The 26158-nt window shown below is 36.8% G+C and overlaps 1 protein-coding gene across 3 annotated transcripts; it reads right to left on the bottom strand.

The window, feature by feature from the left end:
- Positions 1-1883: 1883 nt before the first annotated feature.
- Positions 1884-26158, bottom strand: LOC128217291 (nucleolar protein dao-5-like). Of its 3 annotated transcripts, XR_008258219.1 has the most exons (9): positions 25169-25186; positions 24334-24486; positions 23859-23962; positions 22772-22891; positions 20283-20415; positions 14117-15316; positions 13441-13548; positions 3575-12208; positions 1884-2147 (listed from the first exon to the last, which is right to left on the bottom strand). XR_008258219.1 is itself a non-coding variant. In XM_052924334.1 (8 exons), the coding sequence occupies exons 2-8, from the start codon at positions 24422-24424 to the stop codon at positions 10896-10898; spliced, it is 3069 nt and encodes a 1022-aa protein (XP_052780294.1). In that variant the 5' UTR covers positions 24425-24486; positions 26105-26158; the 3' UTR covers positions 1884-10895. The 3 variants fall into 3 exon arrangements, 2 of the variants coding, with proteins under 2 accessions (XP_052780294.1, XP_052780293.1); XM_052924334.1 differs by lacking the exon at positions 25169-25186 and adding an exon at positions 26105-26158 and having other exon boundaries at positions 1884-12208; XM_052924333.1 differs by having other exon boundaries at positions 1884-12208.

Genomic DNA, 26158 nt, shown 5'->3' with positions numbered 1-26158 from the left:
AATGCATCGTTTCGTACTTGAAACTGTAAATTTTTTCTTGAGGGATGACTCCGGACCCCTGCCCCCCCCCCCACCTGCCAGCACTTTAAACCAAATAAGTTTCGTTTCCAAGGAAGGGCGCAAGTAAAAAGGGTACGCCCCTAATGTACGCCCCCTCTAACGGCGAATCCTGGATCCGCCCTTAGCTATATTAATAATCATCTCCGCTTCGGACACATATTTGTTGGATATGAATAAGTGTGCCGGTATGAAGATTGTTTACTTTGTCTTCGTCTAAAAATCATCTTCCATATCGGAACGGTTACACGTGTGCTGCAATTATCATGCGGATGATCTACAGCGCTATTTACTTATACACATGCTAGAAATTGAACAGTGTCCTTGACGAAGCGATACAGAGCATTCACCTCACCCACTTCCATCGTGATTGGTTGTTATGGTTTGGTTGTGGTTAGGTTGTGGTTTGGTTGCCCCAGTAAGATTGAAAGCATTCATACAGTTTGAACCTAATTTAATGGCCAAAACAAACATATCTGGAGCAAACTGTCAATGGATCGTTATATATGATCATAATCATAACCGCAAACTAGAAATTGTCTTCTTGAAAAAAGCGCTTGTCTCCCGCCATCATGTGGACACGGTCGATGTGAAATTTGTACGTATGGACTGGAGACGTACCAACTGTGACCTTGAAGTTTGACTGATCTCAACATCAAAAGTGGTCATCTACTAGTCATGGCCGACTGGCATACAAAGTATGAAATTCCTGCGTGCAAGTGTTCATAAGTCATTGAGTGGAAACCATATTTCAACGTAAGGTCACAGCCAACCTATCGTTTTTCATCTAAAAGTCATCGCGACCTTGACCTTTGACCTTCTTACCTCAAAATCCATAGGGGTCATCTACTTGTCATGACCAACAAGCATACCAAGTATGAAGTTCCTGGATGCAAACTTTTTGAAGTAATCGAGCGGAAACCATTTACAGCTTAAGGTCTTAGACAACATATCGTTTTTTGCCTTAAAGTCATAGCGACCATGGCCTACTGATTTTCAATATCAATAGGGGTAATCTACAAGTCATCACCAACAGGCATACCAAGTATAAAGTTCCTGGGTGAAAGTGGTCTTTAGTTATTGAGGAAACTATTTTTCAGCTTAAGGTCACAGCCTACATAACGTTTTTCACCTGAAAGTTATAGTGACCTTGACCTTGACTTGATAAACTTATCTCAAAATCAATAGGGGTCATTTACTAGTCATGGCCTACTGATTTTCAATATCAATAGGGGTAATCTACAAGTCATCACCAACAGGCATACCAAGTATGAAGTTTCTGGATGAAAGCTTTCTTTAGTAATTGAGCGGAAACCATATTCAGCTAACGTTCTCAGCCAACATATCGTTTTTTTGCCTGGAGGTTATCGCGACCTTGACCTTTGATATCAAAATCAATAGGGGTCATCTACTAAGCGTGACCAGCTCGCATACCAAATATGAATTGCCTGCACCCAAAGGATCTTCAGTTATTGATTAAAACCCGTTTTTCACCTGAAGGTCACCTTGACCTTTGACCTACTGACCTCAAAATTAATAAGGGTCATCTTCTCGCCATGATCGTCCTGTATACCAAGTATGAATGTCTGGGTGCAAGCGTTCTAGCGTAATTGAGCGGAAACAAAGTGTGACGTATTAATTGACTGACGAACGGACTGGGCAGAAACAAAACATTTATGTCTTCCCCCTTTTTTTCATTTTTAAAATATCATTTTTTTTTGGGGGGGGGGGGATTTATATTGACATTGTTCGCAACTAAAATGGAGAAATTAGCTTAAGTTGAATATGAAATACATAATAAACATTTTTGTCAAAAGAAACACAAATAATGTTTGTAGTGTTTATCTAGATATATTTATTTGCACTAAAGATACAAGTGTATAATTAAAGTTTCAGTACAAAAGGTGTCTCCCAAACTTATGTAAAGGAAGTTTTTAAAAAGGACATGATAATTACATTACACAAGTTATTTACAATCTACAAAAAATCAGTTTCGACAAATAAACATAACATAAAGCTAGTGCAAATTATGCAATGAATGACTAATTTTGAGTAAACTCAAGACATTTGCAGGAAAATGAAAGGTAAAACTAACTAGAGATTGCTTTTTTGAAAAAGCGCATGTCTCCCCCATTGTGTGGTCGTAGGTGAGAAATAATCAATGATGGATCCCAAAATCAATAGGGGCCATCAACTAGTCATGACTAACTGGCATACCAAGTATGAAGTTCCTGGGTGTAAACGTTCTTGAGTTATTGAGCAGAAACCGGTTCTTCACCTCAAGGTCAGTGACCTTGACCTTTGACCAACTGATTGCAAAATCAACTAGACATCATGACCAACCTCACTTCAAAGTTTGGTGAACCTAGATCAAAGCATTCTCCTGATATTGCACGGAAATATTTTTTTACATTAGAGGTCACAGCGACGTTGACCTTTGACCTTGTGACCCCCCAAAATATAGGAGTTTTCTAAACCTCATGATCAACCTCCCTACCAAGTTTGGTGAACCTAGGTCAAACCATTTTCAAGATATTGAGCGGAAATGTTTTTTACATTGGGGGTCGCCGCGACCTTGACCTTTGACCTAGTGACCCCAAAAACAATAGGGATCTTCTACACCTCATGACCAACCTCCCTACCAAGTTTGGTGAACCTAGGTCAAACCGTTCTCAAGATTTTGAGCAGAAATGTTTTTTATATTGGGGGTCGCCGCGACCTTGACCTTTGACCTAGTGACCCCAAAAACAATAGGGATCCTCTACACCTCACGACCAACCTCCCTACCAAGTTTGGTGAACCTAGGTCAAACCATTCTCAAGATATTGAGCGGAAATGTTTTTTACATTGGGGGTCGCCGCGACCTTGACCTTTGACCTAGTGACCCCAAAAACAATAGGGATCCTCTACACCTCACGACCAACCTCCCTACCAAGTTTGGTGAACCTAGGTCAAACCATTCTCAAGATATTGAGCGGAAATGTTTTTTACATTGGGGGTCGCCGCGACCTTGACCTTTGACCTAGTGACCCCAAAAACAATAGGGATCCTCTACACCTCACGACCAACCTCCCTACCAAGTTTGGTGAACCTAGGTCAAACCATTCTCAAGATATTGAGCGGAAATGTTTTTTACATTGGGGTCGCCGCGACCTTGACCTTTGACCTAGTGACCCCAAAAACATTAGGGATCTTCTACACCTCATGACCAACCTCCCTACCAAGTTTGGTGAACCTAGGTCAAACCATTGTCAAGATATTGAGCGGAAATGTTTTTTACATTGGGGGTCGCCGCGACCTTGACCTTTGACCTAGTGACCCCAAAAACAATAGGGATCTTCTACACCTCATGACCAACCTCCCTACCAAGTTTGGTGATCCTAGGTCATGCGGTTTTCCAGTTATCGATCGGAAACGAAGTGTCACGTACGGACGGACTGACGGACTGACGGACTACCGGACTACCGGACTGACGGACAGGGCAAAAACAATATGTCTCCCCCAGAGAGGGGGAGACATAATTTTCATGTATTATCATACAGTTGCACCCTGTTGGCTCGAACTCCCAGGGATTGGCGAAAATACCTCGAGCCTTAGGAAATTCGAGCCAAGCGGGAATGCTTACATTCAGTAGAAAGAAATCTGTCCTTTACATGCATTTCGATCCAATGAGAGAATCGAAACATGTTCGAGCCAAAAAGGGTTCGACTGTATTTATTATAATCTACTATGTATATGTCCAAACTATTAAAATAATGAAATTTTAAATAAACCAGGAAAACTGCTTTCCTTTTTTTTCAGTTTCCTCAAATTCCAACTCAAATATTGCGATGTTTCATTTCTGCTTTAAAAGGAGGAAAATGGTTGTTAACTTAATACATGCAAAAAAAGAAAGGTATTGCCTCAATAGAATAAAAAGCAATATATCATTTATGTACAGATATAAACATATTTCAATTGACAGCTAACTAGCAACAATTTTTTTCAGTTAAAACAAGAGCAAAATTATCCCTAACATGTTTTTGTATCTATCAAGGGTTAAACTATATTACCTCCCACCCCCTGGTAGACATACCCAGTAATCGTTTAATGGCAAAACACGAAATAACTGCTAAACTTAAATAAATTGTATACTATGTGGTACTTTAGTTAGTAAGTTTCAATGCATTGTACACATCGATGCCAAGTTTATGTCTGTTTTCGACCTTTTTCTTTTCCCCCCGCTATTTTATCATACGGAGTACAGCCCCTTTAAAGCTGCACTCTCACAGATTGAACGTTTTGGCAACTTTTTTATTTTTTGTCTTGGAATGAGCCAATTTTTGCGAAAATCCATGGAAACCTGTTATATAAGATTGCTGACAAAAAATGAATCACAGATTTTTTTATTTAAGTTAAAAAAATTTGATGTTTTATGCATTCTTCTTAAACCGTTAGTAACAGTTTAGGCCACAAAACATTAATTTTCGAACGGAAATATAAAAATCTACGATCTGATTTTTTGCCAGCAATCTTATATCATTGATTTGCAGATATTTACGAAATAAATTGCTCTTTCCAAAATAAAAAAGTTGTAAAAATGGTAAATCTGTGAGAGTGCAGCTTTAAGATCACAATGGCTTACTTTTTGAAAAAAAAATACCTGAATTTTAAACATTGGTTTTGAATCTGTCAAATCTGCAGACCAAATCACTGGACAGCTTAGGCTTGACAATCTAGGCTTAAGTAGCTTATTTCAATTAGCCAAAATACATTTCAAGAGCTTGATTTGAATGTGGAAAATACTTTGTGATTATTATAAGGAAAATCCCTATGTAACATAAAAAAACTGCTCAAGATGTAAATCCTACCCATATACTTGAACATCAAAATTAGTGAGCTTAGCTTAATCCTGTTTTAAGGAAATTTAAAATTTCGAAAAATAAGGGATGCCGAACTTTTAGTTGAACATGCTCAAGAGCAAATCGAAGGCTTAGCGAAATAGTGTTGTAACACATTCAATTTCTATATTGAGTTACAACCATGTTGCACTAAGTCAAAATATAACTTTTAACATAAATACCGAAATTAAAAATGTATACTCAATTAAAAATCAGAATGTATGATCTCTGATATGTGTGATCAAAGTTGATATGTATAATAAAACATTAGTGTGTAAATTATTAATACAAAAGTAATAATAACAGTATTTACAAATTATAAAGACAGAATGCAGTTTTACAAAAAAGAAAATGATTGTGAAGTGGCAAGCATTCAAGCATATCACAACCTTAAAGCTGCTCTCTCACAGATTGAACGTTTTGACAACTTTTTTTATTTTGTTGTCTTGGAACAAGCTAGTTTTTTGTGAAAATGCATGGAAACCAGTGATATAAGACTGCTGAGAAAAATCAAATTGCAGGTTTTCATACATGTATTTATGTTCAAAAACTGATGTTTTATGCATTTTTCTTAAAGCGTTAGTAACACTTTTAGCCATAATACATGAGTTTTCAAACAGAAATATGAAAAAAACTGCAATCTGATCTTTTGTCAGCAGTCATATATCATTTGTTTTCAGGTTTTTATGCAGTAATTGACTCATTCCATAACAAACAATAAATAAGTTGTCAAAACAGTAAATATTCGAGAGCGCAACTTTAAATACTATAAGATTACACAGATTTTACCAGTCTAAACTACAAACAATTGTAAGCACACTGTTATGTCCATAAAGGATGTTTTAAACAAACTAAAATATAAATAGAAAAAAATTGAGCCATTTCCATTTGTACAAAAGTAAATATATGTTTGTATTGGGTTTCCCAGCCTACCTGATCTTTTTCCACATCCATGAGGCCTCTTATTGCCTTGAGAAATATTTTTTATCAGTCATTATTTTATTTTTAAAGTGTATAATTGGGCTTTTACCAATATTCCTTAGCATTTAACTTACAGGTTTTGGTAACGCAAAAATCTCAAGAAACAATATGCCCGATGGAAAAAAGAAGTAAAATTATCCGACATTTAGCGCATGAATCCTGAGACAAAGATATTTTTTACGTCTAAACAATTTACGCCATCATGATTATGACCTTAAAACAAATAAAATATGGCACATAAAAGCATCATCATAAACTACTCCGACATTTTACATTTTTTTTAACACCTAAATAACAAGATTTTGAAGATTAAACCCAATATGAGCCGATATGAGCCGAACTTTGTTAAAGTTAACAATATTGTTAACATCAGCGTAGTTAACTTTCAAATCGTTACTGCTCTGGAAGTTTAATCAGTTCACTTCTGATCTGCTTTATTTCTAACATTAGACTTGAGACCACATTTTTAGCTGTACTTGTTTATATTTAAATATTTGAGCACATCATCAAATAGTTCATGTATAAAAATTAACAACAATATTGTTAATCACATCGTTAACTATAACAATTTTCTGAACATTCGGCTCAATGCCAGGTACAGTATTTCTCCAACATATTTTTTGATACAGTAGTTGTATACTATATTGCATGTACACACTAGCACAATCTACACATTACAACATCATCTTACTGTTCACATTCTGAATTATTGCTACTATGTAGTAATTGGTTGAAAATGGGCGGAGTGAGCGTGCGTAGCGATCGGGCCCTTCTTAATCATTAAGATATTACTTCAGGTTATCTAACTGACTTAGAATACAACCTTATTGGCTGATCAAAGCAATCTGTAACTTACAACAATATTTGGTCATACACTCGTTAATAAGATGGCCACTGATAGTTTAAGAACCTTTATAACTCACTGACAGTCAAATGAAATATTGCACATACCTCAAATTCAAGTTAGATAACTTAATATGCAAGTATAAATCTGTATTGATGAACCATATAGGGCACACATAAGACTGACAACCAAATTGAGAAACAAAACACCAAACCATGCAAACAAGAAACCACCAAATAACAAGAGCGCCAATGCTCGTCTGTTATTGTGTTTAACAGTCGAACAAGGGGCACAACTCAACAATGATTTAAACCAGAGTAAAGGGCCTTGTCGTACAAGTGTAAATTATTATTAGCAACGTATACACAGTTTTATTTGAATACCTTATATGTTGTTTTTTTTGGGTTATGGCCAAGGTTTAAAATTTTGCACAACATCAACGCTGAGAATAGGGCTAACACTGTTAACAACGACAATGCTGATGATAACAAAGCCAAAACTTATACAATACATCTACAACTTTCTTTGAAAAAATGGACAAGATAATTATCCAATTCCACACAATGGTTCTGATACTTGTCGATTCACCCTGAAAAGGCACATCAATGGCAAAGGAAAATGTCAATGCGGTTTTGAATAAAAATTGGGAGTTTTTTCTAGCGCATGTAGATAAAATGTCTTTAAAAATGTGGAAATGACTGTATCAGACAAATTATAACATATCCTTTAACAACCTTGAAAACATGTTCAAATGAACAGATGAAAAACGTATATTTTAACGCATGAACTAACAACATTTTTTGTGGGTAACATTGTTTGTATGTAATCAATTTAGGTCATCAGAGTGATATTCTTAATGTGCAATTAAATTGGTGAAATACATTAAATTCCATCAGCAAATGTCTTAATCAAAGTGATGTGGCTGTTACAAAGGCCTTCAATTATGTCAATAGTTTTAAATGTTACGGTAATGGTAGTGACGATAATGGTAGTGACGATAATGGTAGTGATGATATAAATGTTTTAAATGACAAAAAACTTGCAACCCTGTTGAAAGCCTTCCCCTGATTGAAAAGGAAATCTACAATGAAATGAATTTGTACAATGAAAAAATAGTTGAGTTTCTATGTAATTTCTGAGCAAATTCATCTCTTTCAAATTGTATTTCTTGGAATTCCTATGGAATGTAACTTCATTGAGCTAGGTTTAAATCAGAGTAAAACTTAATAAATTAGTTGAGAACAGAGCATATGACATAAAGAGTGGAAAGCAAAACTGTACAAATTAATTATTATCTTGTAGAATAAACATCAATAACATAGGTCACATCTCACAAGCTAGATAAGTAAATCTTTACACAAGTCGCGAACTAAATAAGTAATCTATCTCTTTCATAATTCCCCAGAGGGAAGGCAGCTAAGTCACGGCATCATTATAACACAATTAACTATACACAATACACTATTTCAGACATAGCCCTAATGTTCAGACTTCAATAAAATATTCAAAACATTTTGTTTAATCAATGATGAATGGGCTATGACTGTAAAATTTATTAATGTGTAAAGGCCACACCATTTACCAGTAATTGTTTGCTGAACTTTGGCTATGAAACATTGAAGCTTGTGTGTGAGAAATTGAAGCTTGTGTGCGAAAAACTTAGAGCCTTTTTTTTTACAAGTCTTTTTTGGTAACAAATAGGAGCACTCGCTTGAGAAAAAAAAGTATGTTTTTTGCATTTTCTGAAAACAATGTGTGGTATATATAATTATATCCGATGAACACATCAAGTTTGTTGTGTGGCCTAAACAATTATGTGACATAAATAATAAACATTTATTTCTAACCACAAAATGACATACATGTTTTGATGTAAAAGGATAGATGTAAAAATGCTGCCAAATATCAACAATAAAACATGGAATGTTCATCTCATATTTAGTGGTTAAAATTTTATTTTGTCCAATAAGAAGAAAATATTTCTCTTAAGTTTTCAAACACATTTACTTCAGTAAATCATCAGTCAGTTGTTACTCATTTAAACCAGGTAAAGCAATATATATTAACAGTGTTAGTGGATTACTAAGTTACACAAGAAAATGTCGACCACTAAAAAGTTGTCAAGTCGCTAAACCAGTTATTAAATAATACCTTTCACCATTACGGATTAGTGCATATTCAGGTTGATCTGTCAAAAGACATCTTGCTATGAAATAGGCTATAACTAAAAGAAGTACATTTATAATTAAAATTTAAATCTGTTGGATAAGTATTACAAAAATTATTGAATCTGCTTAAAAAATATTAATACAATTTTCATACATGTATTGTTTAGTATTTCAAAGAATGTAAAAAATCTCAAAAGTTGAGAGTGATATAATTAATATAATTATGTTTTAAATCTTTAAAATTCTGATTAATGACATGAAAATCATCATAAATGCCTCTACATGTAAAAATATTTTTTAAAGATGGTATAAAATCTCAAAATTGAGAAAGCTTGTAAAAATTTGAAATTCTGGTTATAAATTGAACAACAAAAATATTTCTTGTTTTAGACAAACAGTTAACCGATCTTCAGTATTCATTTTCCATGGTATGCAAGAGCATCTATGCTAAAATTTATCATCAGTAGTCATGTTAACTTCAACTTAAATCTGAGCTCTACACTCTGCATAAGTTTGAAATATTTCTAGTAATACAGTATATTGGTTTTTATGACCTAAGCATTGGAATTGAAAAAAATAGTGTTAAAATGCATAAAATTAATAAGTTAATTAACTGTAGTATATTTCAAACAAAGAAAGAAAGTGAGGACCCCTTAAAGATCATCACTTTAAGGAATTTTAAGAGTTATAATAAGACTGCATTTAAACATACCTGATTTGTTAAGAGTTAATATTGTTTTAAGATAACAAATTAAATTTGAGTCCAATTTTTGTGAAGAAAGGGCCCAAAATTTTTAGTAAAAGAAAAACACTGTATAAATCAAAAAGTGAAAATAAAACATTAAATCTACAATATATACAAACTAAAAACTATTCTATTCACACTTACATTCTTAACTTCATATTACAACACATCATAAACAGAAAAAACAATACATGTAAATTTAAATACAATTTGACATTATAAACATAATAAAATGAAAAATAGCACAATTAAAATGCACTTGTAGACATTACATAAAAAAAACAGCAAAAATATTCACTTCAAATAAAATTCTATGATATTAAAGTATAGAATAATTTGAATAAATTACTGTACATTATATCCTGTTTTTATTTGACAAAATAATTTTGGGAATAATAATGCCATGATGTTATGAATAAAGATGACGCGAACGGAAAGCCTCGCTCTGCCTGCCACTATTCAGTGAATGCGCTGATTTTTCATACTTTGTTAAATAAAAAATGTTTTTAACAGAATTTTTGTTAACTTATGTGAAAATATGAAACAATGAAATATGTAATGATATGCTTATATATTATACTGAAATAAAACCAGCAGAGCTGAAACTGTTATGTGTATTTGTCAATTATGTGTAAGTTTAGTACTGCAGTTTATGAATGTTTCAATGAAATTTTTAAAATTAATAAAGATTTGAAAGTTAACAACATTGATTTGTTAACATTTAATTACAACCAGCGGTTTAATGATTGCCATCATAAAGATATTAGGTTTATGAAATATATATCTTACAAATAAATTTAATTTAGTTTTAATTTGCAACATGAATGTATCATAAATAATGGTGACAAAAATCGCTCCTGAGTCAATGCCAAACATTCCATTATTTTTCATTAAAAAAAAAAGATCATTACTTAAAAAAAAATGAAAGCCAGAGTTATGGGCCTTATATTAACCAGTTTAACATGAATATCATGAATGGTTTTTGAGTTATGGTCAAGATTTTACACGCTGATGACAACTGCACCAATGCATATGACAAAACATAAAATATTTTTTCCTTCGGCTAACAGACTAGCTAGAAAAATAACCATAGCCATAATTACGCCATTTACACTAATTTAACCTGCAGTATCTACAATCATTGGAAGTATTTTTTTATATATAATCATAAAACGGTGGAGATCAACAACTTATCATACAAGTTATTTACACACAACAATCTACACTTCGCTTTCTGAACTTTGCTGTTTTCCATCAAGTTTCCCTGCTTTCGGATTGGTTGCTGCTTTTAGTGCGTCCCAAGATGAGGATGTATGAATAATTCCATTCTGGGCCCTGACATCAGCATTTTCATAATTCAGGGCCCTGTATGCAGCATTTTCATAATCTGGAACACTATTGCTATGCAACATATGCTTAGGAGGCGGCGGATAGTTGTGGAACTGTTGATAGGTTGGAGGGTTGCCATAGTTTGGCAAACTCGCAGGATTGTTCGTAAAGACTGAACTAGCCACAGAACCAGTTTCAGTAATGTCATCTCGTTCGCGATGAGAGTCTGTTATTTCACACAACATCTCCCAATTTGATTTGTTCCTTTGCTTAGGAACCTGAGCAGCAGGCACATTAGAAAGTAGTCCATTGTGGGCTTGTTGTTGCGGTTGATTTGGCTGGAAATTGGGATAGCCTGAATTTGCTTGCCCGGGATATTGTGGATATTGACCCTGCATTGGAACACCTTGTTGACCTGGGAAATTTCCAGGCTGAATTGGATAATTTCCCGCCTGACCCGGGAAATTTCCCGCTTGCCCCGGGTAACCAGCTGGAGGAGGCATTCCCTGGTATCCCTGGGATGGATAATAAGGCTGTTGAGGTACAAAGCCCTCAGACCCTGGGTAGTACGGATTAGCATTTGGATCTGCTGCTAGATTTTCCTGAGAAGCAATCTTTTTTTCTTCTAACATGGTGTCTGCACTTGTTGACTTTCTGGGTCGAGGTTTTGGCCTAACTTTCGGTTTTTCCTTTTTCTCGCTTGAGTCAGTCTCATCAACAGCATTTTCTAGGGAGTTCATGCTCTTTGAACGTTTGTTTTTTCTTTTCTTTTCCTTATCAGAGTGGTAACCTTTTTCTTCAGCTAGGTTATCGATCGATTTTGACTTTGATTTTTTAACAGTCTGTGTTCCTGATGAACTTACACTTTTAGATGGCTTCTTCTTTTTCACAAGCATTTTATTCTGGACCACCACTGCTACACCTTCGCCGGTTTGTGTAGCAGTTTCACGTAATGTTTGTGTCCCAGCTTCTTTCGGCCGTCGCCCAAGGTCGTTCTCTGATCTATACAATCTTTCGCGATCCTTGCGAGAGAGCGGTTTTTCATAGCCGTCAAAATCTTCATCGGAATCAGAATACCTTCCAACGGATATATCATCCCTGTATGAGACATAAGACCCTGTTGAATTTTTCCGCTGACGCCGGCGGTCGTATAAAGATGACCTTGATGAATACAGTGAATTCTTGGACCCGTACCTCTGCAGTCCTGTACAATGAGAAAATGTCAATTGTTAGGTATGATGGCACTAAAGAATATCTTAATACTCTAGTAAGAATAACTATAAGCTTCTTTAGGCGGTAAAAATTAGTGAAAGGCAAATGATTGCCTATAACCCATTATATTGGCAATCCAAATGCTATATGATGTCTAATGACGATTCGACATTGCATAATTGATGTTTTTTTCTCTTTATTATTTTAACAAAATCAACAACAAGCTGTACAAATGTCTTCTGCCGGTAAATATTCTACCTTATAATCTTCAACACTGGAGTTTAGGAGACCACTGACCAGGACAGGTATAGTTCACTTGCCTATTTTGTATGAGTTTTTTAAGATGCTTGTGGCGATTGTTTCCCACCTGTTTATAGACCTTAAGTTCTCTGGATTACAGAGATAGAACTACTTGTTAATGTGTTTTTCAGCGCTTTGTTAATACCAAAAAACAAGAATTCATACTCGAGTTTTCAGTAAAATACAAACAATTTAGTATATGTAATGATAAACAATGCAGCATCCGATTAATGAGGATTTTTGCATAATTGATCAGATTGGATCTCCAATGAATCTATGTTGGAAATCCATTCCAATTACCAATCACTAGTCAAAATAGTAAGCTTGATAGTTTAGTTCCTATTCAATTTAAATATAAACTTCATTGTTATCTTGGACTGTATCAATAATACTTGTATAAACAGTTGAGCTGCATCCTGTTAGAATGCAAGATTACGTCACAAAAATGAAATAAAAATATATCAAAGAAGGCATCAAAGAAGGCTGCAAGGTCATTTTTAACTAATATTATCACTAGAATTTAACAGTGCTCCAGCCAGGATTTGAAATGGGCGGAGTGCTAGGTTAGAAAGGGTACTTTAGATGTGCATTGAATGAGGCTTAAAATGGGGCACATCAAGGGCTGATGTTCAATTCTTAGGCCTAGCTGGAGATTCCATTGACCTTTAAGTCCAGACCTTGACCTTTGGTATGAAAGCAATAATGCAATATATGTGACACACCTTCCAGATTTTAATTGACTAGAAGTATAACAGCATAGACACAACCTATGAAATCCCTAAAAAATGGGCCAAGTTTTCAAAGACAGTGAATGATATCAAAATGTTATTTCACTGTTTGGTAACAGTGAGATATCAATTATATCTCATTTATAAAATCCTCTCTACATCATTATATGATTTTATATGTAGTTAAATTACGTACGAGGAATGGAGTCCAGGTCTTCCATGGAGCCAAAGGCACTAGTTGGAGTTGTGGGCCTTGAATCCAGTCGATCAGCGCTTCGTCCACGCCTGTGGCTAAATCCACGACCTGGAGATAACATTCAATATAATACACACAAGATTAAAAATTGGTGGAAACCTTGATGTATTCTAGAATGGAATTTTGAGGAAGATATTTTCATTTTTCACTGCATTGATTTATTTAATAAGTTTTATGGAAATTCAGGGATATGCACATATGGTTACACTCTCATATGTCTTCCTATATATCCAAAATTAACAAAACTGACAATTCTGTACATACAATGTTTATACCAATGTTATAAAACTTTCTGGTGTTTTTTTTCCAATGTCACTAAAATGGATACTTTTAAATAAATACTTCCATGTCTTAGTCTCATTGACTGTACAATATAAATAATCGTTCAATGATCATGTCTCGCATGCCATCCTGTTATCTAGGGTGTGACCTAGGAGTTATAAAAGGGCAGGGTTTAAATCAGAACTTTCTCTAAAGCATTTAATCATATGAAGTCAGAAGGGTGCACAAGCTGGTCTCCAAGAGGGCAGAGGTGTACTTCCCAAAACAGGGTGCAGCAGCCTCCTATAACTCATTAGTTAAAGCCCTGGTAGAGCAATCATTCATCTTTGCTTACCTGAACCTTTGCCTGGCCTTGGTGATTTCCGCCCCTTCCCTTTACTGTATCGCCCTGAGCCCATTTTCTCAAATGGCAAACCCAAATCCCTTTCCTGCGCCATTAACCTTTCTACTTGACCTCTAGGCCGGCCTAGCTCATCGTCAGTAGACTGCACGCGATCTCGCGGCATTCTTGGGCTAGGTTTTGGTTCAGGATCTAAAGCACTTGAAACCGATTTTGTCTGCTTCTTTTTGCCTCTGTTTCCCCTATCTGGCTTTAAGGCATGTACTGTATCGGCTTTCCGTTTCTGATCGGCTTTTACGTTAATTGCGACGACTTCACTTGACGATGATGTGCTATGATCATCTCGCAAAACCCTTATATCAGGATCCTGCCCATCTCTAGGAAAACCTTTTTCAAGTTTCTTAACTTCATTTTCTGATAGAGACGTAGGTCTTGGTGCTCGATTGATTCCTGCATGCTTAGATTTTTTCCCCTTTGGAGATTTTGGAACTGGTGGAAGTGACGGGCGATTTGAGCCATCACCTGGGGGGCTAGGGGCTGGCCCAAACCGTTCCAATGAAGAAGATGATGAAATTCTTTGGGCTCTTTCGTTGGCGTCTTTTTCATTTGACTTAAATGAATTTCTGAATTTTGGGTTATTCTTCAAAGCACCAAGCATGTCATTTTTAGGCCGAGTAACGACGTCGATGCCCCGTTCTTGTGAACCAAAAACATCCTGACTATTATCATCACTAGATCCGCCTGAATAGTTTGGCGGGGGAGGAGGTGGAGCAGGTGGGGGAACATAAGTTGTCCGCCCGAGTCCATTTCTATTATTATCACCTTTCGTTCTGTTATCAAAATTATCACCCCTTGATTTATTATTATTGCCCCTCAAATTCAATGTCCGAGGTCTCTGAAGATCTAGCTTATCATCGCCACTGCTGTCTGATTGAGACAGCAATTTCTTTTTCGCATACGGAGACCCGTTCATGCTCTCATTTGTATAACCCACACTCACACTGTTATTCTCATCGATTCTAGGTTTATCATGATTAAAAGGGCTTCTTGCCGACCCCCTGGCTCGATATTTTCGGAAGCAACATATCCCCACACAACTGACAATGAAGATTAGGCCAAACACGCCGCCCACAATCCCGATAACAAGCCCCACTGCAGCAGGATTTGAATCACTTGGTGCTGGATATCTGTCTTCTGAAATAGCAGATAAAAAGGATAATTTAATGAATGGAAGTAAAAGTAGTATTTTATAAGTTCTTTGTGAGATTAGGAATCAATTGTATCAGTTTCAGCGCTATCTTACTACATGGTACTGGGGCCTGAGAAAGGGGAATTAAGCATAATTTTTGCTAAAAAGGGGGATTTTGCATGTTGATTATGCATACTTGCCATATTTCTGAGAGGCTTCCCAGGGGATTTTGGTCTGAATTCCAGGATTTTCATATTATACTAGTGGATTTTTACGCAGCGAAATTTTGCACAATATCTACATTTATGATATAAGAATAAATACAGAAACACACTCTAATTATAATAATTTTTGAACTTGGTCATCATGGTCCTTCATGGAATTTCACACTCATAATATTATGGATGCTTTCCACTGTCAACCTTGAGCTAGTTTAAACAAGAGATGTTTGTCAAACATTATGCCCCCCCTGAGCGCCATGTTGTCAGGATTATATGGACAATTGAATGAAATATGCATGGACCGAAATGACAGCTGATTTGTCGCTAACAATGTATGCCGTTGAGGCAGTTTTAAGATTATGACCATTCAAAGTTTGAGGATAGAGTGTGTTATGACCATGACCTTTGACTCTATGACCTCAAAATCCATAGTAGTCATCAGCTGGTCACCAAAAATCTAAATGTTAAGTTTGAGGGCCATGGGTGCAGGCATTGACAAGTTATCACACAGACAAGCATTTTTCGTTCAAGGTCACTGTAACCTTGACCTTTGATCCAATGACCCCTTAAATCATAAGGGGTCATCTACAGGTAAGACACAACTCCAAATCAAGTTTGAGGGCCATGGGTGCAGGCATTGTCCAATTATCACTTGAAACATTTTCGCATTCAAGGTCACTGTGAACCTGACCTTTGACCCAATGACTCCTAAAATCAATAAGGGTCATCTCCTGGTCAGGCCCAACTTACATGTCAAGTTTGATGATCATAGATTCAGGCATTGTTGAGATATCAATGGGAGAAGATTTGTTAACTTTTTTGCGTTAAAGGTTACTGTGACCTTGACCTTGGCCTGATGACCCCCAAAGTCAAGAGGGGTCATCTACTGGTCAGGCCCAACCTTCATGTCAAGTTTGATGACCATAGGTCCAGGAATTGTCGAGTTTGCTTTCAAGGTTACTGTGACCTTGACCTCTGACCCCTAAAATCAATAGGGGTCATCTACTGGTCAGGTCCAACCTCCAAGTCAAGTTTGAGGGCCATGGGTGAAGGCATTGTTGAGTTATCACTCGGGCAACCTTTAATCATTCAAAGTCACTGTAACCTTGACCTTTGGCCCAATGACCCCTAAAATCAATAGGGGCCATCTACTGGTCAGGCCCAACCTCCAATTCAAGTTTGATGGCCGTGGGTGCAGGCATTGTCGAGTTATCACTCAGACAACCTTTTACCATTCAAGGTCACTGTGACCTTGACCTTTGGCCCGATGACCCCCAAAAACAATAGGGGTCATCTACTGGTCAGGCCCAACCTCCAAGTCAAGTTTGAGGGCCATAGGTGCAGGCATTGTCGAGTAATGACACGGACAACCTATTACCATTCAAGGTCACTGTGACCTTGACCTTTAGCCCGATGACCCCCAAAAACAATAGGGGTCATCTACTGGTCAGGCCCAACCTCCAAGTCAAGTTTGAGGGCCATAGGTGCAGGCATTGTCGAGTAATGACACGGACAACCTTTTACCATTCAAGGTCACTGTGACCTTGACCTTTGGCCCGATGACCCCCAAAATCAATAGGGGTCATCTACTGGTCAGGCCCAACCTCCAAGTCAAGTTTGAGGGCCATGGGTGTAGGCATTGTCGAGTTATCGCATGGTCAACCTTTTACCATTCAAGGTCACTGTGACCTTGACCTTTGGCCCGATGACCCCCAAAAACAATAGGGTTCATCTACTGGTCAGGCCCAACCTCCAAGTCAATTATGAGGGCCATGGGTGCAGGCATTGTTGAGTTATCACTTGGACAACCTTTTACCATTCAATGTCACTATGACCTTGATCTTTGACCCGATGAGCCCCAAAAACAATAGGGGTCAGCTACTGGTCAGGCCCAACCTCCAAGTCAAGAATGAGGGCCAAGGGTGCAGGCATTGTCGAGTTATCACTCGGACATCCTTTTACCATTCAAGGTCACTGTGACCTTGACCTTTTGCCCAATGACCCCCAAAAACAATAAGGGTCATCTACTGGTCAGGCCCAACTTCCATATCAAGTTTGATGACCATAGGTCTAGGCATTGTTGAGTTATCACTCGGACAAGCTTTAAAATGATTTTACCATTAAAGGTCACTGTGACCTTGACCTTTGACCCGATGAGCCCTAAAATCAATAGGGGTCATCTACTGGTCAGGCCCTACCTTCATGTCAAGTTTGATGACCATAGGTCCAGGAATTGTTGAGTTATCACTCGGACAAGCTTTGGTCTACCGACGGACCGACCGACTGACATACCGACATGCCTGTGCAAAGCAATATACCCCTCTTCTTCGAAGGGGGGCATAAAAAAATAAAATACAGGGGATATGGATCCCCCGGCAGGGGACCAGGGGATGAGTGGGATTTTTCCCCCTGCCGGGGGATATGGCATGTATGATTATGCAAATTGATGAAATATACATACAATTATGTATAAAATCACAGTACACAATGTAGTTGCAATAATCAGGTTTTTTTCAGAAAAAAATTAGAAGAGGTCTGGCCTTTTCATTTCATGAATTTTTTAACACCCTAATGCTCAAAATTGGGAAAAATTCTCAGTTTTTCATGAAAACTCTTATCATGTTCATTTATCAAAAATAATGAAATACTGACATACAATTAGAAAAGAACACATTTATAACAAGAGATGTTTGTCAAACATTATGCCCCCCCCCCTGAGCGCCATGTTGTCAGGATTATATGGACAATTGAATGAGGTCCAAGAATTGTCGAGTTTGCTTTCAAGGTCACTGTGACCTTGACCTTTGACCCCTAAAATCAATAGGGGTCATCTACTGGTCAGGCCCAACCTCCATGTCAAGTTTGAGGGCCATGGGTGCAGGCATTGTTGAGTTATCACTTGGACAACCTTTTATCATTCAAGGTCACTGTGACCTTGACCTTTGGCCTAATGACCCCTAAAATTAATAGGGACCATCTTCTGGCCAGGCCCAACCTCCAAGTCAAGTTTGAGGGCCATGGGTGCAGGCATTGTCAAGTTATCACTCGGACAACCTTTTATCATTCCAGGTCACTGTGACCTTGACCTTTGACCAAATGACCCCCAAAAACCATAGGGGTCATCTCCTGGTCAGGCCAATTCTCCAAGTCAAGTTTGAGGGCCATGGGTGCAGGCATTGTTGAGTTATCAATCGGACAACCTTTTACCATTCAATGTCACTGTGACCTTGACCTTTGGCCCAATGACCCCCAAAAACAATAGGGGTCATCTACTGGTCAGGCCCAACCTCCAAGTCAAGTTTGAGGGCCATGGGTGCAGGCATTGTTGAGTTATCACTCGAACAACCTTTTACCATTCAAGGTCACTGTGACCTTGACCTTTGACCCATTGAGCCCAAAAAACAATAAGGGTCAGCTACTGGTCAGGCCCAACCTCAAAGTCAAGTTTGAGGGCTATGGGTGCTTGCATTGTCACGTTATCACTCGGACAACCTTCTACCATTCAAGGTCACTGTGACCTTGACCTTTAGCCTGATGACCCCCAAAAACAATAGGGGTCATCTACTGGTCAGGCCCAACCTCCATGTCAAGTTTGAGGGCCATGGGTGCAGGCATTGTTGAGTTATCACTCGGACAAGCTTTAAAATTATTTTACCATTAAAGGTCACTGTGACCTTGACCTTTGACCCGATGACCCCCAAAATCAATAGGGGTCATCTACTGGCCAGGCCCAACCTTCATGTGAAGTTTGATGACCATACGTCCAGGAATTTTTCAGTTATCACTCGGACAAGCTTTGGTCTACCGAAGGACCGACCGACCGACATGCCTGTGCAAAGCAATATACCCCTCTTCTTCGAAGGGGGGCATAATAAGCAAAAACAAACATTTCATTATTAACAAAAAACGCCAAAATAACTAAAAAAAAAATTGTTAATATTTTTTGGGAAATGTCTATAAATTGGGGAAAATAGAATCTTTCACACAGGAAGTAGCCGAATTTCGGCCTCGAATTCGGCCTCGCTAACGGAATTAAAAATAGCCCTGATAATATTTATTTTGTTATTTAAACTTGACCAGCAATCATTTTTTCAAAGGTTAAAATATTTGAAATTATGGAGGGGAATTATCGGCCCAAAATTTCTTAATTAAAACATACTGATGTATGGTATTTTTTATCTTATGTTGAAAAATACAATTCTATCATTTTTGGCTTGTATGAATCACTTGTTAAAAGTTAAAAAAAAGTGAACAAAGTGCAACGGTTAACTTTTACATTATGGTAGAGCAGACAACAAATCATCGGATTTGGAAACTTACTTAAAATCTTTTAAAGAAAGTTTTACTGCTTCTATAAAAAATCTATTAAAATGTGTGTGTGTATGTGAGCTTGTTTATACTTGCACATTGTAACTGATCGCAAACAATCTGACCTTCTGTGTAGTAGCAAAAAAACAAAGAGTGTCTAGCATTATATGTACGGTACCATGTTTCAGTTATTTTGAACGTTTTTTCAGTTAAGTCCAAGGTAAAAAAAAATCACGACGACGACGCTGACAACAACACCAATGCAATGACAGTACCTCAACTTTTTCCATAAAGAGATAAGCTAAATTGATAATTTATCTAGAACGTGATTCGTACATCAATAATGTCATTTTTAGTTACAACCTTTTCACAAATATTAATATATATCTATCCTTAGATTACAGAGCTAATAATTAGGGATATTACATTTATTAGAACTTACTTGGAATGGGCACGACCAAAAGCGTGAAATCAAAGTTTTGTTTGTCAGGAGAGGGCACATATAAGGTGATGCCGAGTGTTCTCCCGAGGGTGTAATATGTACTAGGATATCCAGCACCACATGTGTATGATTTCTGAAATAAAACAAGATTTTTTTGATATAAAAATTCCCATTAAGGGAGTTCCTGGTATCGAAATTCCAGCCAAATCTTTTTCCAGTGCAACGGTTTAATTGGGTATGTGAAAACCTGATGTATTGGGAATGTCCCATTGTCTAATACCTTCAAACCCTACACCCCCATCCACTGACCCCGGTGGGCAAAGTATTGACAGGTACATTATCATTATGCATGAGTTTTCAAGATATTACAAACATTAAATTATAATATAAAAACAAGTAACTATGACAATACCTTGACAATTGCTCAGTCAGAAGACTGCAGATTACATTTAGTGTTCACTTATGAATTCTCACAATAAGACCTCAAATTAATTTTTGAACTACAGCCCCACAGTGTGAATGCAAACTAAAAATTTAAGAACAAGAGATGTTTGTCAAACATTATGCCCCCTGAGCGCCAAGTTGCCAGAAATATTTGGACAATTGAATGAAATATGCATGGACTGAAATGACAGCTGATTTGTCATTGGATGCATATGAGGCAGGTCATCTACTGGTCATACCTAATCTTCATGTCAAGTTTGATGACCATAGGTCCGGGAATTGTTGAGTTATCACTCGGACAAGCTTTGGTCTTCCAACAGACCGACCGACATGTGCAAAGCAATTATATAACCCCTCTGCTTCGAAGGGGGGCATAATTAAACTAGATGTTCACTGAAAACTGATACTTCAACTCATGCATTTAGTGACATATAAATTTCTACTGTCTACTATATAAGACAAATATCAGAACAATACTCTTACTTTAAAACTTTACTGAAGAAAATATATCCTTGATGATCATCTATCTTAGTTTGAAACAAACATGGCACTTAGTGGATAGAGGAGCTTGAGGCAAATTTTCTCCAAAATTGCATAAGATGCACTTTACTTATGATAACTTAAGAAGGCAAATAAATGCCCAACTAAAATAGTAACATAAAAGAAAATCATTTCTATACAAACATTTATACATCAATCCCAATCATCTGTGCATGCATTAAAAAAATATGGACAATCAGAAAACCTTTTTTCAGCTTACAGTCACACTGACCTTGACCTTTGACCCACTGACCTCAAAATCAATAGGGTTCATCTGCTGGTCATGACCAATAAGCCTACCTAGTATGAGGTCCCTGGGTCAAAGCGTTCTCAAGTTATTGATCGGAAACCGTTTTTCATGTTAAGGTCACACTGACCTTGACCTTTGACCTCAAAATCAATAGGGTTCATCTGCTGGTCATGACCAATACACCTACCAAGTATGAGGTTCCTGGGTCAAAGCGTTCTCAAGTTATTGATCGGAAACCGTTTTTCATGTAAAGGTCACACTGACCTTGACCTTTGACCCACTGACCTCAAAATCAATAGGGTTCATCTGCTGGTCATGACCAATAAGCCTACCTAGTATGAGGTCCCTGGGTCAAAGCGTTCTCAAGTTATTGATCGGAAACCGTTTTTCATGTTAAGGTCACACTGACCTTGACCTTTGACCCACTGACCTCAAAATCAATAGGGTTCATCTGCTGGTCATGACCAATACACCTACCAAGTATGAGGTTCCTGGGTCAAAGCGTTCTCAAGTTATTGATCGGAAACCGTTTTTCATGTAAAGGTCACACTGACCTTGACCTTTGACCCACTGACCTCAAAATCAATAGGGTTCATCTGCTGGTGATGACCAATACACATACCAAGTATGAGGTCCCTCGGTCAAAGCGTTCTCAAGTTATTGATCGGAAACCATTTGGTATTCCGACCGACCGACCGACAGACAGACAGACCGACCGACCGACCGACCGACCGACATGTGCAAAACAATATACCCCACTTTTTTCAAAAGGGGGCATAAAAATTATGTCTGAACAAGGGGCATTACTCCTATAAGTTTCATTTATAATCTTGAACTGCATTAAAGACATAGACAAGGCCAAAAAAAAAAATTTGGTTAGGGTATCATTCTTTTCAAAAACAGGTAGGCTTCTATTAGGTTTTATGTAAGAACGTTATTTTCATCATTGGAGAATGGCGTTTAAGTAATATTCTGTATAAAGCTTAAAAGGTTTTAAACTTCATATTAAGAAAACACACTTTAAAAAATATTTAAATATACTGACTATAGAACGGTAGGATCAGCCCCTGTTTCGTAGGAAGGGTCGGGTAACCTGAACCAAATGTATTTTTTTAGACCCAAGGTTACAGTTTTTGCACTATGGCAAATGGCAATCCTAATTGCAATAACACTAATGCTATGACAAATTCTCGACTTTTTGTCCTCATTAAACCAGACCAGCCTAAAGCTGGACAAAGATTCATAAATCCCATACCAATGATGCACCGCCAGAAATCTGCAGACTAACGGAGCAGTCGCTTATAACGATACTGGAAAACTCAACTGACAGCTTCGAATCTGTTTGGGCAGCCATGAAGTTTAAACTGCACCCAACCTGAAATTCAGAAGGAATCCAATATCAAATGTATAAAAATGTATATATGCATATTCAGGGATGTTATTGACCTGGCAGCTGATGGGCTGAAAGCGAGGGGTTTGGGAGAAGCTCAAGGTCCCCAGTGGGGGATTTAAAGGGGGCCTTGCCCCCATATAGCCACACAAAAAACTGGCTTTTTAGAAAACCTTTAGAGGGCTCTCCAGGCTTCAATTTTGAAGCAATCTGGAGTGTCAATACTTATGCACCAGTCAATTGTAACCACAGCCCCCCCCCCCCGCCCACCAGGTCCGGGAAATAGGGGACCTGGGGGGGGGGCGTGGTTGCAATTGACTGGTGCATTACAACCAGTGAAGTAACAACCAAAATTATTAACAGAGTAACATATCGATATTTCATACAACACTTTGACGGGGTTGTGTATTTCAATTTTAATTTGAAACGAAAATATCAAAAAATGTACAAATTTCAGAACTTTTACTTAACCATTTTCTGTTACTTAAATTGGTCCGTTTTGGTGAAAATCAGTCAAGACTAGCAAATTGTCTGTTTTTAGCAGCCCTGCTCCAGAAATATCTTTCAGGCGGTATAAAAATGAAAGTTTGGTTCTGAGGTATGTTCAAGCAACGCTAAACATTCAAAGTTGACAACTTCTATTTCAATGTTTAGGGCTTTTTCACCAAAAATTGTGAAGAGCCCTAGCCTTTTTATTGTGATCCGTGAATACTGACCTAGATTACCCAGGTTCGAATCCTGTGGCTGGAGCAGAGTTTGTTTTAAGTATCATTTTTAATCAATATATTTTTATGACCTTGCTTATAAGATTTATTTTATGTCTTTGAAATGTGTTTCAAAATTTTCAGAAATGTTTTATATTTGATTACATCATTTATAACAGCTGCAAATGGATTTTGTGTGAAGTCCTGTAATCTACTTTTGTTATACTAATGCTTAGAAATATTGTTACCTGCCCAGATCCTCCCTCTGTTTTTGCGTGCAATGTGACTTTCTGGGTGTCTGATATCGTATAAGCGCCGATTTTTCCACAATCATCCCGGTTATCCATGAAATCTGAAAAATAAATAAATTAATAATTGTTTTAGATCATGCAATTTATTACTTTTAGCAAAAGTTGAAATTAGCATGAGCCTAATTTCACAATGCTTTACCAGCTTGCTCAAATTCTGGATTTTATATAGCAGGGCCTGTTAAAAATGCTGATGCCAAGCACTAACTAGTGTAAGAGTATGGGCTTGTTCATTCAAAAGTCTAATTATGATGACTGTATAAGTCACATTTTTAAATTAATATTCACAAAATAGTTCAAATAATTCCATTCTTGTTCTGTTTGAAATGAACTGAAACATTAGTTGGATTTTTATACACTAAATACTTATTTTTTATGATGTTTCTTATATATATATCTAAGAGAGGAAACTTACATTCTGTCTTTTGACTTATGACCAATGGAAGAGTTGCCATGGCAACCACCATTACCAACAACTCCGTCCTTCCCATGTTGTTGCTGACCATTTATTAAGCAAGCTACATTGTATGTCTCCACTCTGTCTCTACATGACAGGGACTTCCTTTCTCTGTAAAACAAATATTTAAATATAAAATTTATAAACTATGAATTTTATATGTTTGCTGGAATAATAAAATCTTAAATACAGGATATTTAAATGAGTGTAAAATATAAAATCTATTTGTGGACTAAAAACTTAGAAACTTTAGACATATTTGGTAATATTACTAGTTTAGTGTGTTTATAACCCTATAAATATGGCCCATGAATGCCCTGATTTCCAATGACCTTTTTTTTCTTACTGGCTATAAATTGCATAAATGCCTAAACATGTATAATTAGGAACCACCCATTCATGAATTGACCACATTTTTTCTTGCATTTACTTGTATCATGAACACAGTAGGGAAAGCGCACACATTCCATGAAGAGCACACATTTATATCAACACATGTATATTATAAAGGTATCAAGAACTGTATAAAAGTCAGAACATTTATGGGTTTATTGCCATTGCAAGCAGTAGTTGAAAAAGACAAATGCTGGTCAAAAGATGGCCACATTCCAAAAGGCCAGACTACAAGAAAGGCCCAGTACCAGAAAGGCTGGGTCAGATTTACCTCTAATTCTAATAATTGTCTTTGACACATGTTGGTTTCATCAACCTTTAGAAGCAAACTATTACCCATCATTCTTACTTTTTTACATTATTTTGTTTAAAAATGGTAATGATTAAATCCGAAATTAACCTTTTACATCATAAACATCTCCGATCTTTGCCATAGATATTCGGATATCCAGAGCCCTGTTCAGGTAGTTTTTAAAGTCCAATAAAGTCCTTCTCTGTCTTCTTCTCCCTAACAAAACTAACCATAAAATATCAAAGACAATCATTACCACTAAGTTAAAGACACACACACGCATGCACGCACGCACGCACACACACAGCTTATCCTATCAAAGTCAAACCCAGTTCACAAATATTAAAACATTAAACAAAAAACATTTGAAATGAAGGATTTAGCTTAGTACACAGGTAGACAGTAAGGTAGGTATTTTCTTTGATTTTATAGTGTGCCTTATTTATTTTTGGTACAGGGCCATTTTGACATGAGGCTGAAGCATTGAAAGACTATTCATTTTTTACAAAATTCTGGATAAAACCAGATTAATACTCTTACAAACCAAAATAAAAACAATTCCTTGACATAATATGACTGAAACAGACAGATATATATTTCTTTATTGTCATAAACATGTTTAATAATAACATTAAGCCGTGTTTATTATGTGAGTCCAATTTTGTGTTACCAGACAAGTAATTCAGCCAATTAGCAGATAATTAATTGCATCACGGACAGGTTTACTGTTTAAACCTGGTATATAAATTATAGATCCATGATTGCATCTATTTAAAATATACAATGTACATACATTTACGTAAAAATAATACATGTACATGTGTGTAATGAAACCCCCATACAGCATAGACAAACGATGTAAAAACACGAAAATACATAATTTAGTGTTTACTGTCGAAGTGTCGTACAATAATTAACAAGATAAGTTGTTAATTGTGCATATGTGTAAGAAGAAAACAATATGTTACACCTGTACACAGGTGTAAATGTACCTGGGCTAGGTAAAAATGGTTTAATTATAATTCAAAGGCCATAAACAATTACCATATCTATCAAAACATTCCACAACTGTTCATTCTTTCGCTTCCGTTGTTGACG

This window comes from Mya arenaria, chromosome 14, assembly GCF_026914265.1.
Source record: "Mya arenaria isolate MELC-2E11 chromosome 14, ASM2691426v1".
Classification (NCBI taxonomy): domain Eukaryota; kingdom Metazoa; phylum Mollusca; class Bivalvia; order Myida; family Myidae; genus Mya; species Mya arenaria.
The sequence above is the reverse complement of the archived record's forward strand: the minus strand, read 5'-3'. Positions and strand labels throughout refer to the sequence as shown.